This window comes from Camelus bactrianus, chromosome 6 (assembly GCF_048773025.1).
Source record: "Camelus bactrianus isolate YW-2024 breed Bactrian camel chromosome 6, ASM4877302v1, whole genome shotgun sequence".
Classification (NCBI taxonomy): domain Eukaryota; kingdom Metazoa; phylum Chordata; class Mammalia; order Artiodactyla; family Camelidae; genus Camelus; species Camelus bactrianus.
In genome coordinates this window covers 5,150,812-5,163,595 of record NC_133544.1, presented here as the reverse complement: position 1 = coordinate 5,163,595, position 12,784 = coordinate 5,150,812, and the positions used below count along the sequence as shown (strand labels likewise).

Sequence of the window (12,784 nt, the reverse complement as noted above, 5' to 3'; positions counted from 1 at the left end):
GAGGGACCGAGAAAGAGGATATATCTATATGTGAGCAAGACTGGAAAGAGTTATTTTAGGCTTAAGGGCCCCTGGGAGAGGGGACATTTGGGCTGGGTCTGCTATAAGATGATTCTGTTTTGATAAGCTTGGTGGGGAGGGAGCAGATACAAATCCTTATGACCCAAGGGCCAGGCCAGGCCTTAATGACTGCCCGTGGAATCTGGTGCCATTTGAAATGGGTATGCCCCAAGGTGAGGCCTGTTCCACTGGGCCCAAGCTAGGTGGGAAGGGAGAGAGACCCCGTGTTGTCAGATCTTCTAATTCTTAAGACAAGCAGGATATCCATCCATCCATCCATCCATCCATCCACAACCTATATGTGCTCCATGCTGGGGCTATCATGGTGAGCAAGTGGGTCTGGTCCCTGCCTTCTTGGGTTGTTACGTACAATCTCCTGGAAAATATTGGCAACTAGTTCACAATTTTAAAAACTGCCCTTCAGGCCAAAGGAAACACTTCATCAGGCCAGCAGGTCTCCAGTTGGCAGACTGGGGTGGGGGGCAGGAAAAGGGAGAGGCTGGGCACCTGGGCCAGTGGGGGTGCCCAGTCCTGAGGGAGGGGTGAGGAAGACCGAGGGAAGGGATGAGCTCGGGCTTAGGGGAGGTTAATTCTCACCGCAGTTGGTTTTAGGCCCTGGCAGAGTTTTCCATTCACTCATTCAGCAGTTTCTGCACTTTGTTAATTACTCGTTCTGTGCTGGATTCTGGGGCCATTGGAGAAGTCAGACCAGGCCCTGTCCCAGCTGGGGCAGACAGAGAAGGCATTTAGTGTCCCAGGCCCCGTGACCGAAGTTGTGCTGGGTGCCATGGGGACCCAGAGCAGTGCAGAACCCAGGATGGAGGGGGCGTGGCAGGAAGGTCCTGGAGGCTGAGTGGAGCCTGGACCAAAAGGAAGGTGCATTGCAGAGGTGGGGGAAGGGCAGCATAGGCAGTGAAGGCAGCAGGATGAGCAAGGAAGTCCTTGGGAAAATGGAAGTCCTTCCCTAACAGGGTGGGGGCCAGGGTGCAGGCTGAGGGAGTGTCTGGCCCGTGTTCCAGCCCCAGCCTGCACTTGGCCTTCTATCCAGGGCCTTTCTCAGCACCCATCTCAGTGTTTTGCAAAGTGAAACTGGCTGAGTTTGAAGGATTAAGGGGCAGGTGGCCCTCTGAGCCCTTCCCATAGTAACTGAGCAGTCTGGGGGTTCCATCTCCCCTAAGGGAGGCAGGGTCAAGCAGACTGTCTGATGGAGAGTGAGGTTTATCCCTGTGGCTTACTTGGGCCAAGTGTGAGGGCCATGTTCTTCAGGGACAAAGGGAATCACCCACCTCAGCTCCCCAAAACCTAATGTGTGCAGGTCCTGTGGTGAGGTAGATAGTAGGGGGATGGTCAGTGTGGTTCCACAGCCCTACATCTAGAAAATTTCCATCCAGCCCCCTGTGATAGGCAGGGGGGACAGCAGCCTTGGGAGCCTGGAGGGGAAGGCCTCACTTGACCAAGGGTCTTGGGCAGGCTGATTCCCATCCTGCGGTTCTGCCCTCTGCCCCCAGCAGTTCGCCCTCCCCCCATCAGCCAGCCTCACTTTTCTCACCCTTAAACCAAAGATTGGAACCAGAAAGATCACTTGCTCTGAGAAGCCCATAGACTTCCCTTCCTTGCCACTGCCCTCATAAATTTCCAGTGTAAGGGTCCTTCCCCTCTGCCAGACTGGGGACTCCTGGGAGGGGAGGATCGCTGGGGGTGGGGGAAGAGACGCAGCAGCAGAGGCACAAAGCAGCTGCCGGCGAGGTTTGCAGGACTGAAGCATCTGGCACCCAGCTCCAGGATGACATCCTGTGGGGATGACCCAGGAAGCACCACTGGTGCCCAAGAGGCACCTCATCCTCAGGATCTGAGTGGAAGGCAGAGGAGGACATCTTTTCCTGGGGTGTGCATTTCGAGGTGGAGAGCTGGGGTGGGCCGGGGTGGCTGGGGTCCCTCTGACCGCAGGCTCTTCCTCTGTGCAGAGTTCATCCGGACGACTGAGAGCAACCGGAGGCCGACAGCGCGTACGCCCACCAAGGCTCCCCGCCGCAGCCACCCCACGGCCGCTCGGCCCGCGCCCACCCCGCGGGCCACCCGGCGTCCCGGGCGCCGGCGGGGCGGCAGGCGGCGGGGACGGCCGGGCACAGATGACCCCGAGCCCTCCGACGGCGCCGTGCGCCTGGTGCGGCCGGCGGGCCTGAGTCCGGGCCGCGGGCGCGTGGAGGTGTTCGCGGGCGGACGCTGGGGCACCGTGTGCGACGACGCGTGGGACATCAAGGCCGCCGCCGTTGTGTGCCGCCAGCTGGGCTTTGCTTATGCGGTGCGGGCGGCCAAGCGCGCCGAGTTCGGCGAGGGCCGCACGCTGCCCATCCTGCTGGACGACGTGCGCTGCGCGGGAGGCGAGCGCAACCTGCTGCAGTGCGCGCACGCAGGCCTGGGCTCGCACAACTGCGACCACCAGGAGGACGCCGGTGTCGTGTGCAGCCGCGAGGACCCAGATCTGTAGGCGAGCATCGTCTGTCCGGCCTGGCCTTCCTTCTCGCGTCCGGAGCCTGGGACGCGCCTGGTGCGCGCACACGAATCCGAGGGTATAGGGGGCGGCGGGTGGTGGCATAGGGGTGTTTCATCTGTAATGCTGTCCTGTGGATGCATGTGAGATGGTGCACGCCTATTCTGTGTTCCTGGCCACGTGTCTTCTACAACTTGGAACTGGCAGTGTGTGTTGGGATCCCTGAGGTCCCTGTGGGTGTGTGATCGTGGGTTCCAGATGTTCTTTTCTTACCTCCAAGCATCTCAAGCAGCAGCAGGAACACAGTTTGACAGAACTCTGAGCTCTGAGGGCAGCCACCCTTCAAGCACAGATATGCCCCCTGGCTGCATTAACAGAGGCATAGCTGGTGTGTGGAGGGAGTGGATAAGGCCTGCCCTGCCCAGAGGGGAGTGGAAGGCCCTAGAGTGTGGACCCGTAGCCTGGAAAAGTTGCTGAAGAAAACATGAAGGCATCTAGTGGGGCCGAGGGAAGCCAACAGACTGATGGGTCCAGGGTGACCTGTGCACTGCGACTGTATCGGCCAGGGTCAGGCTGCCTGGGAGGAAGCGAGTGCCTGGGGAGGGCTGGCAGGGAAGACTGGATGACTTCAAGGAGACACCTCCTGGTCATCTTGGACCTCCTTATCATGCTGGGCTCATGTGGGTGCTCTGGGGACTGTGCTGGGTGGTCTCCCCCAGCCCTGAGGCCTGACCCTCCCCTGCTCCCAGGTATGGAAACCACCATGCTGGCTGGGTAGGGCTTCCATGCAGTTACACCAAGCCACATGGTCCTTGGTGAGGCTTCAAGTTTCTCCATTTTCAAGACTGTGCCAGGGCCACCTCTGCCATCTCCATCCCCACCCCTGCTCAGTGAAATCTCTGATTCCTTCAGCCCGACCCTGGGGGTCGAGCAAGCTGTGGATCCACTGAGACTACTGATGTTCTGTCACCCAGGGCTGCGCCAAAAACGTGACTGTTTACAAATCCCTTCCTGCCTTTTCTGTCTGACTCACACCTGCCTGGAAGCTGGGATGGGGGTGGGAGAAGGAGGCTGGGCCTGCAGCCTCCCTCCTGCTCACAGGTGGAAGTTGTTTTGCCCACTAAGGGCCTCTACCTTAACTCATGCCAGGCCTGTCAAGGGGCGTTGAGTATGGCTGGGCTCAGCCTCGGATAGGGGGCCGGGAGGGTAAGCAGATAGCTGGTCTCTATGCAGTGAGAACAGGATATTGCCCATGTAGGGGCACTGAGAGGGCTCTGGGTGGGGCATTCCAACCCAACCTGGCTGTTGTCCTGGGAGATGAGCTGGCGCTAGGGGTGGTGTGCCTGGCAGAGGAAATGGTGCAGGCAGAAGTCTGGTGGGGTCTCCCAGCTGAGTGTGGAGTATGGGATCACCCTCTCGAACTCCTCCTACCTCTGCTCTGAGTGGGGCTAGCACAGGCCCCAAACTTTTGTGGCGTGTCTAACCCTGTTGAGCCCCGCATGGAAACCACCATTAACCCTGCACTGAGTGTGGCCTGTGTGCTGGCATTGTTGTAAGAACCATGCAGCATGCCTGAACTCATTCAATCCTCAAAACAACCCTCTTCTTCCCCTTTTACAGATGGGGAAACAGAGGTGCACAGAGCCTAAGTATCTTAGTTGAGATCTCCCAGCCAGGGAGGGAGAAGCCAGATTTGAACACAAGCTGCCTAGCCCTAGCCCCTGCCAGCACCCTAACCACCGAACTCCCTGGCTATACCCGCAGAAAGTCTCCACTTGGCCCAGGGTCCCCACCCACTGTTGGCTGCCAGTCTTGCTGGAAAGAGCTGATGGAGACCCCTGTGGGCCGCTTCTGCCAAGCAGGTGGCTGTGCAGCCTCCCACTGCCCAGTGGGTAGTGGACTGAGCATGTCCCCTGGATGCAGGGAAATCCTGAAGAGTTAGGAGGTGGGAGGGCTTTTTTGTCCAGGCCAAACTCCTCACTGTGCAGATGGGGAAATGAACCTAGGAGGCTAGTGTCCCTGGCCTTTGTAAGACAGGGCCGAGCTAAGACTAGAGCCCAGGGAAGGTGGGGTGGCCCTCAGGGCCCTCAGAGCAGGGTCGCGCCATGGCCCTGCCCAGCAGGAGGACCAGAGCTATTGGTCCCTCTGGCTTGGAGCCAGGGGATGGGTTGCAGTAGCCTCTGGCTCCTCTTCCCAGGGCTCCTATGCCCTCTTCCCTGCCCCTCCCCACACTGAGGAGCTCCAAGGCCTGGAGGACATGATGCCACAAGGTGAGGCCCAGGGGGTGCGGTGGAAGTAACGAGGGTACCTCCCACTGCCCCTCAGCACCCACAGTGGGGGGCCACCATCTGAGGCCCCTGGCATCTTCCCCAAGTGGTGGGGTGGAGTGGTCCAGCCCTCAGCTGGTCCCTGAGCATCACTGTTGTCTGTTGGAGCAACTGGGGAGGTTCCAGGCCCCATCTGACTCCTCTGGGCAGGGCCCACCCATTCTCCAGGCAGGATGCTCCTCCACCCTAACCCACAGACCTAGCACCACTCAACTCCAAATGAGGCTGAGGCTGAGGCTGCGGCCTGAATCCTGAGAAGGAGGCTCACGCTGACTCCCTGCTCTTTCAATAGTAATAGCAAGGGCAGGTAGCAGACCCTGGCTGGGCACCTACTATGCTAGGCACCGTTCTAAAGGTTTTACATATTATTCATTCATTTATCCTCATGTGAACTCTACGAGGCAGGTGCTATGGCACCCCCTCCCACACACGGTTTACAGATGTGGAAGCCGAGGCCCAGGAGGGCTTAGTTACTTGCCAAATGTCACATAGCCAGTATGTGAAACCAGGCAGTCTGGCTCCAGAGCCCCAGCTGGGGGCTGCCACACTGTGCTGCCTCAGGAAAACGGAATTCAGTATCCCCCTCACTGGGCCTCTTCATCGTGCACGTGGGGACACAAGCCCAGAAAGGGGCAGGATTAAGTGCAGACTCCTGTCCAGTCTGTGCATGCCACCATCTGCCTGTAAGCGGAGGGAGCATTCACAAGTGACTGTCCCCAGGGACTCTGACCCTGCCTCAGAGTCCTCCCAAGTCTCTGCAGATGGAGGCTGGTCTGCTCTCCACAGGCCTCTGCCCTCACCTGTCTAACCTGGCCTCCAGTCAGCACCTGGTGTGATCTCTCTCTGAACCTGACCCAGAGAGGGGTTGCTTCTGGCCAGAGTCACACAGCTTAGTTCTGGAGCCCTCGGAGCCAATGCTGCAGGGATGTCCCACATGTGGCCCAGCGCCCAGGACTGCATCCCTGGTGTCAGCTTCAGGTACAGCATTCCAGGTCCCTGGCCGGGCCTCATCTGTTCCTTGTTCACCTGCATGCCTCTGGCAAGCCCTAACTGGGCTGGGCCCTGGGTGGCCGCATTTCTCCTCTGATGACAGGAAAGGCCCACTGTCCCTGGCAGTCCTGACAGCTACAGTCAGTGGCTGAAGGCAAGCAATCTAGGGGGCAACCTCCAGCTCCCCAAGGCATTCCTGAGTTTACACCTTGCAAATGCTTGGCTAGGAGATGATGCCTGGAATGCTAGAAATTGGGGTTCCAGCTTTGGCTGTGTGACCTTGGGAAGGTCATTTAACCTCTCTGAGCCCCACTGGAAAACAGAAATAATCAGCAGGATTATTGGAAGAAAAATGAGGTAACATTGACAAACGTGCCCAGGCTGTTCCACATTTCTTCTTGGACAGAAAGCTCAGTGGCAGGCTGGTGGTGTCCACACCGGCAGCTGCCAGCTACACGAGACAGAGTGGGGAGAGGTATGCCGTGTGGAGGGACCAGCAAGAGAATGACCTAGTGACAAATCTTCAAAATGGGAGGAAGATGAGCCCTTTCAGCTAACGTGTAGAACGCACATCTTCTTGTCCTCTCACCCCTCCCTGCTAAGAACTAGCATTTATTGATGACTTACTATATGCCAGATGCCTCTGGTGTGCAGGATTATTTAATCTTCACAATTATCTCATAAGGCACCCCCGACACTGGAGACAAAAAAAAAAGTTGCCTGTCATTCCAGTCAACAACGAATGCCCGCCATCAAGCCATCAGCCATCGTAGCCCTGCCACGGTGCGCTCTGAAGGGAATTCAGGATGGAGAGAAGAACAGGATGCTGGACCTAAATAGTTAAGATGCATATCTAAGGAGTAATTGCAATGAGCCCGGACTCTTGCATCTTCCTATACACAGAAAAGCACTAACATCATTAACCTGAGATGTCTGGTTTTGTAATTAGCAGTAATCTTTTGACCTTCGACTACATGTTTTTTATTTTCAGCAAAAACTCCTATATTTCCTGGCTCCTCCTTTACCTCTTTGGAACAGTTCCTCGGAGCTATCTGAGAGGCTGTCTCCCAGGCTATAGTCTTCAGTATGGTCCTCGAATAAAACAAAACTCCCAACTTCCAGGATGTGTGTTTTTCTTCAGCTGACAACTCTTTTCCAGATGAGAGGGGAGGCTCTCCAAGGTGGCTATGTAACTGGTCTTGGGTCCTCCATTCAGAGGGGGACTTAGCTTTCTTTTTCTTTCTTTTTTATTTTTAAATATAGTTAATTCACAATGTTTCAGGTGTACAGCAAAGTGATTCAGTCATATACATAGATATTCTTTTCCAGGTTCTTTTCCATTATAGGTTATTATAAGATATTGAATATAGTTCCCTATGCTGTACAATAGGTCCTTGTGGTTTATCTGTTTTATATACAGTAGTATGTATCTGTTAATCCCAAACTCCTAATTTACCCCTCCCTCCAGGGGAGTTAGCTTTAAACCAAGGAGCATGGTCTTTCTTTTTCCCTGAGCCACTGTACCTGTGTTCTGCCAGGTTACTCAAGTGATGGCAGCCACTTTGGGGCCACCTCTTCTGCTTCAGTGATTCCTGCTGGGAAATCTTTCTGTATGGCGTCTCCTCCACCAGTGTTCTCAGTGTGGACTGGTCACATTTTGAGTGCTGACAGCCACGTGGCCAGCGAATACTGTAGTGGACAGAGTTTGTCCAGACCTTCCTGGTGAAGGGCCAGGTGCTTGGCCACGTGCTTCTAGGCAGCGCCCTCTGCTGGGGGCTAACAGTGCTGCCTGTCCAGGCAAAAGGCTCTGATGGGGAGCTTTTCATTCCCTACTGCTCACAGGAGAGTTGGAAAGATCAGATGAGGTGGTGATGGGACAGAGGCAGAGGTCACTGCTGTTAACCAATGAACCAGAGAATATTAACACCCACTTCTCTCCCTAGCTTGGCTGGACAGGCTAACGCTGACTAATATACCCTGACAGTTCTATTCCTGTCCCAGACTGTGGCCAGAGAAGTTTAAGATCTGGCCCTCCCTTCAAGGTATAATTGTTTGGCATCCTCCCTTCAAATTGCCCCGAACCCCTGGAGGTTTCACAGTCTAGGAGAGGCTATCTTGACTTCCCCGCTTCCTTCTCCCTCACCCTGCAGGGCCAGCCAGAGGTCCCTTGCAGGCACCTGTGGCTGTTTCTCACCACCACTTGGGGGCACAGTGGCAAGCCACCTTCTCCCAGCCCTAAGGGGAGGCCAGTGTTGTCACTGAGCCTTGATGGACAGCCAGGCTGCAGTGGCCAGGGGCAGAAATCCTATCTCCTCTGTGCTGGGCCCAGCTCTTAGAGCTTGGCTCTGTCACCCTGCAGCCCACACACCCTGAACATTCATGCCCCTGGTAGGGACTGTCCCTGGCTGTCCCTGGGAAGAGGGTACAGGGGACTTCTGTTTTTCAGTCCCAAACCTCTCCGGATTCCGGGACTCCTGACCACGAGTCGGGCCGGGGCATGCCCTTTTCTTAGAAACCCAGCAGCATCTAAACTCTTTGGGTGCCCCCTCTGCTGCTGCAAGGATCTTTATCTGGACTGGGAGGGGGCACAACTAGCCCTTTCCATCCACTGCTTTCATTCTGGGTCGCTCCTGAGTGTAAGAATTGGAAACTAAAAAGCCCAGAGTTGGCCCCTTCTGTCATACCCGAACTGGTAATAAGAAGCAGGTTATAAAAGGGAGGTAAGTCTTGGTTATAAGTTTAAAGATACCATTTGGCCACCCCGGGCACATCTCTCACTTTCCCGCTTGAGGGCTACTTTCCATATCCAGATTTTCACCCACTCCAACTCTAGCTCCTTTGGACTTGCGTCAATGCCTCCGATGTTGCGCCCACAGTTCCCTAATGGGGCTTCCCCTTGGTCTGGGTGGCAGCCTCAGGTCCAGCTGTGTACTCTTCATTCGCAGACATAGGCCCCCCGTGTCCCCAGCGTCCTCTTCACCTGCCCCTGTAGACAGACTGGGCAAGGGAAACCAGCTTTGAGGTTGCAGCTTCCAGGTAGAGGCTTGGGAACAGTCGGCGTAATACGGAAATTTGGAGGCTGGACTGGAGTTTCCAGAAAGGTTTAGGGAGAAAGGAAGGGGCCTAGGACCGCGCGCGGAGCAACGCCGTTATATGAAGGCGCCAAAGGGGGCGGACCAACCAGCAGGATTTAGCGCCGCCGCCAGGGCAGCAAGCGCGGAGGAATTAGGGTTGCCAGGGACAACGCGTTCTGGGCGGAGCTGCTGTTGGGGTGGAGCTTGAAGGTTGTGGGCGGAGCCTTGGCAGGTGGCAGGGGAGAGGGCGGAGCTGGAAGGGGTCTGAGCCAGAACCAGAGTTGTGATTGGTGGAGACTACATGTTCTGGGCGGGGCCTGAACCCCGGGCGGGCGGAGCTACATGGTGGGCGGGGCAAACCGGGGGCGGGCCCCGGGAGCTGGAGCTGGAGGCGGAGACGTGGTTGGCGGGGACTGAGAGCACTGGGAGGGGTCGGAGCCAGCGGGGGCGGAGCCGAGCGGGCGGGGGCGGTGCTGGGTCGCGCCGGGCCTGGGGCCGAGGCGGCGCGCGGCGCTGACAGCTGAGTCGGCTCGCGGCCTCCCGCCCCCTCCGTGCCCGGCCCCGACCCCGGCCTGGCCGGCCCCGGAGCCATGAGCCCCGGGCTGCTGATGCTGCTCGGCAGCGCCGTCCTGGTCGTCTTTGGCCTCTGCTGCACCTTCGTGCACCGCGCTCGCAGCCGCTACGAGCACATCCCCGGGCCGCCGCGGCCCAGGTGAGCGGGGGGTGGGGGCGGGGGCCTGGTTGGGGCGCTTGAATGGTGGGCCGGGGGGCCGCGTCCAAGCCAGCATCGGGGCTGGGGGTCCAGCCCTGCCATTGCGCGCGGCCGCTTGGAGACGGCGGCCGGGAGAGGGGCGCTAACTATTCTTAGTAACAAATTACTCACAGCCGCAGCAGCTGCTCGGCACCCACCGCGCTCTGCTGGGCCCCGAAAACGTGATGGCAGCGACAACCCTGTTAGGTAGGCGCTGTTGTTGCCCCATCGTTCAGACGAGGAGACTGAGGCGCGCAGAGGCAAAGTCACCTGCCCAAGGTCACACAGTTGGTAAGCCTAGATTTAAACCCAGGTCAGCCTGGCTCTAGAGGGAAGCTCTTAACTTTGGGACTTGGACGGGGTCACTCAACCTGGGTTGGAATACACTACTTTGGTCACATCCCCCTTTGCTTCTGTTTCTGTCCTGGTATCACCTTTGTGTCTTCTCCTTAGTACTTCCATTCCATCCTTGACCCTCACCCCCACTCACCTTACCTCGCCCTCCAAAGAAGCTTATGTTTCTGAAGCTTTAAATCAGATGTGCCATTTCTCTGCTCCAAAGGCTTCCCATCACTCTAGAACTAAATAATTCTAAATTAAGTCCACTCTATGGCCAGCAAGGCCCCTGCTGAGCTCTCAGAACCTGCTCTGTACGGTTCTAACCCTTTGCTTGCTCACTGCTGCCCCCAGCCTTTCTGCACCCACACACCCCAGCTCAGTCCCTTCTCTAGAGTCTTGCTGTGCCCCATCCACCCTGTGTAAAGCCCTCCTAGTCCCAAACTCTTTATGGGGCCATCACCATTGAAGTTACCTTCTTTTCTCTTGTTGGCTGTCTGTTCACCTGTTGACTGTCTGTCTCCCCCTTTAGAATGTGAGCCCCCGGAGGGCAGGGATACTGTTGTTCACTTGTGTATCCCCAGTGCCTGGCACATTGCAGATGCTCAATAAATATTTGTTGAATGAATGAATAAACAATGGTATAAGACACACTTTTTAAAACCTCAAGACACCAACATTCCAGAAGGCACCCACCTTCAGTACCAGCCAGATGCCCTGGCATTAGAAGCCTGAATCTCTGTTTGGTGGTTTTGGGAAAGAGCTCTATGGCTGGTGACAGAGGGTGGCAACTATTCTTCCTCTTGGCTCTCTGTCCTCCCAGGTGCCCTCTCCCACCCTGGGGTCTTCCCAATCCCTTTTTCCTTCCTTAGCAGCTGTGTCTTCCACTCTACCTAGATGGGTCTTCTCCCAGCCATCTAGGCTTGGCTTAAATGCCAACTCCTCAGGGAGGTCCTACGTGCTCCCATACCCAAATCTATTATGTTCATTTTATAAAGTCTAAGTCACTGGAATGGTAATCAGGTAATTATTTGTGAAACCTCTTGTTAAGTGTCTGTCTTTCCCATAGGCCTGTGTCTGTCTTGTCCACTGCTGTGTCCCCAACACCTAGCACAGCAACACCTGGTCCATGCATGGTAGATCCTGGATAAACACTGCTTCACGGTGGATGGTGGGAGCCTCCTGCAAACTCTGTTAGGTACACTGTCACCCTTTCAGGTTTTCAAATCAACCACCAACAGCTTGGAATTGAATGGATTTTGTGCTTATTCTGAGAAGCTGCATCATGTCTTGGCCTTCTGGTAAACCCAAGTGCTTCAAGCACTGCAGACCTGAGCCAGTCTCTGTGTCTTGAGAGGACAGAACTTAAATCAAGCCCCTCTCTGCTCCTCTCCCCACATTGCTTTTTAAAAATTGTACTTTTAAAATTATGTTGCCATAAAATGTATCCCTTTAAAGTGTGCAATTCAGTGCTTTTTTGTATAGTGACAGAATTGTGTGACCATCACTGTTAGAACGTTTTCATCACCTCAAAAAGAAACCCCATACCCATTAGCTGCCAGTTCTTGTTCCCCCCAGACTCCAGCCCCTGACAACCACTTATCTGCCTTCTGACTCTATAGATTTGCCCTTTCAGGACATTTCGTATAAATGGACTCATACAATATGTGACCTCCTGTGTCTGGCTTCTTTCACTTAGCAGAATGTTTTCAAGGGTCATCCATGTAGTAGCATGTGTCATATTTCTTTCCTTTTTATGCCTGAATTCTCCCCCAGATCTTACAGCTGAAAATCTACATGTGACCTACAGGGGTGTGTGTGGGTGGGTGGAAGGGTGGGAGGAGGCTGAATATAATTTTGGTTGGGCTCTTTATTCTAAGGAGGTCAACTGAACAGTGCATATGCAAAAGGATTTTGGATTAAAAATTGCCTGATGTTCAAATACAGAACCACACTAAGTCAAAGTTCTGGAACCACTTTTAGCACAAATCAGATGCTTTGGCATTTAAAGCCTGGATCCCCAATCCATGACTGGCAACACCAGAGTTGACAAGAAATCTATGTATTGAGTCTCCAGGAGTGGCACTTGCCTGCTGGTGCTTTAGGGCTTTGCCAGCTTGCAGGCAAAGAACACTCTGCCCTGTGAGAGGCAACTGCTGTGCTCCCCTCTCCCTACTCTTCATCCTCTTTATTCTGCAGGAGTCACCAAGATGCCCTCTCCTCCGAGATGCCCTCCCTGACTGCCCCACTTCTGTGTGCTTATGACAAACAACATCCTACTGCAACAATCCATGTGCCTGCTGAAAACTCAGACCCTACATTCAGATCCCACACAAACACTAGTCGCTTCTGTATTTCTCTGTCACTGCTCTGAATGTCCTCATCACCCCCTGCTCACCTGGCAGTGTAGGATGAATGTAATCTTGACAATGAAAAGTCTCTCTCGGTTTTTATTTATTTTGTAGTAAGTTCTTCAGAACTCCTGGGCAGTACTGGTTCTCTTTGCGCTCTCCTACTTGCCAGGGCTGGGGGCTGTTCAACAGTTGCTGTCAGTTCCTGGCAATGGTGGAGACCCCTGGCTGGCTCTGTTGGGTGGTGCATCCGGCGGACTTGGGGTGCCCAGCTGAGCACTCATCACCCCATCCCTCTGGCACAAGGCACATTCCTGGCCCCTCACCCTCACTTCTAATGAGTGGCCCACCACTCAGCCATTTCATGGACTTCCTTCATCCCTCTGGGTGGCCTCACAGTGGGC

The 12,784-nt window shown here is 55.4% G+C and overlaps 2 protein-coding genes across 3 annotated transcripts in view; both read left to right on the top strand.

Annotated features, from left to right (window-relative positions):
- The window catches only part of HHIPL1 (HHIP like 1), a 29,469-nt gene extending 22,482 nt beyond the window's left edge, over positions 1 to 6,987 (top strand). For both annotated transcript variants that reach the window (XM_074365048.1, XM_074365049.1), the window contains exon 9: positions 2,025 to 6,987. In XM_074365048.1, coding sequence (XP_074221149.1) covers positions 2,025 to 2,548 — 524 coding nt within the window. In that variant the 3' untranslated portion in view covers positions 2,549 to 6,987. The remainder of the gene's footprint in view (positions 1 to 2,024) is intronic.
- Positions 6,988 to 9,429: 2,442 nt separating this feature from the next.
- CYP46A1 (cytochrome P450 family 46 subfamily A member 1) overlaps positions 9,430 to 12,784 on the top strand; it is a 29,602-nt gene continuing 26,247 nt past the window's right edge. The window contains exon 1 of the mRNA XM_074365047.1: positions 9,430 to 9,654. Coding sequence (XP_074221148.1) covers positions 9,533 to 9,654 — 122 coding nt within the window. The 5' untranslated portion in view covers positions 9,430 to 9,532. The remainder of the gene's footprint in view (positions 9,655 to 12,784) is intronic.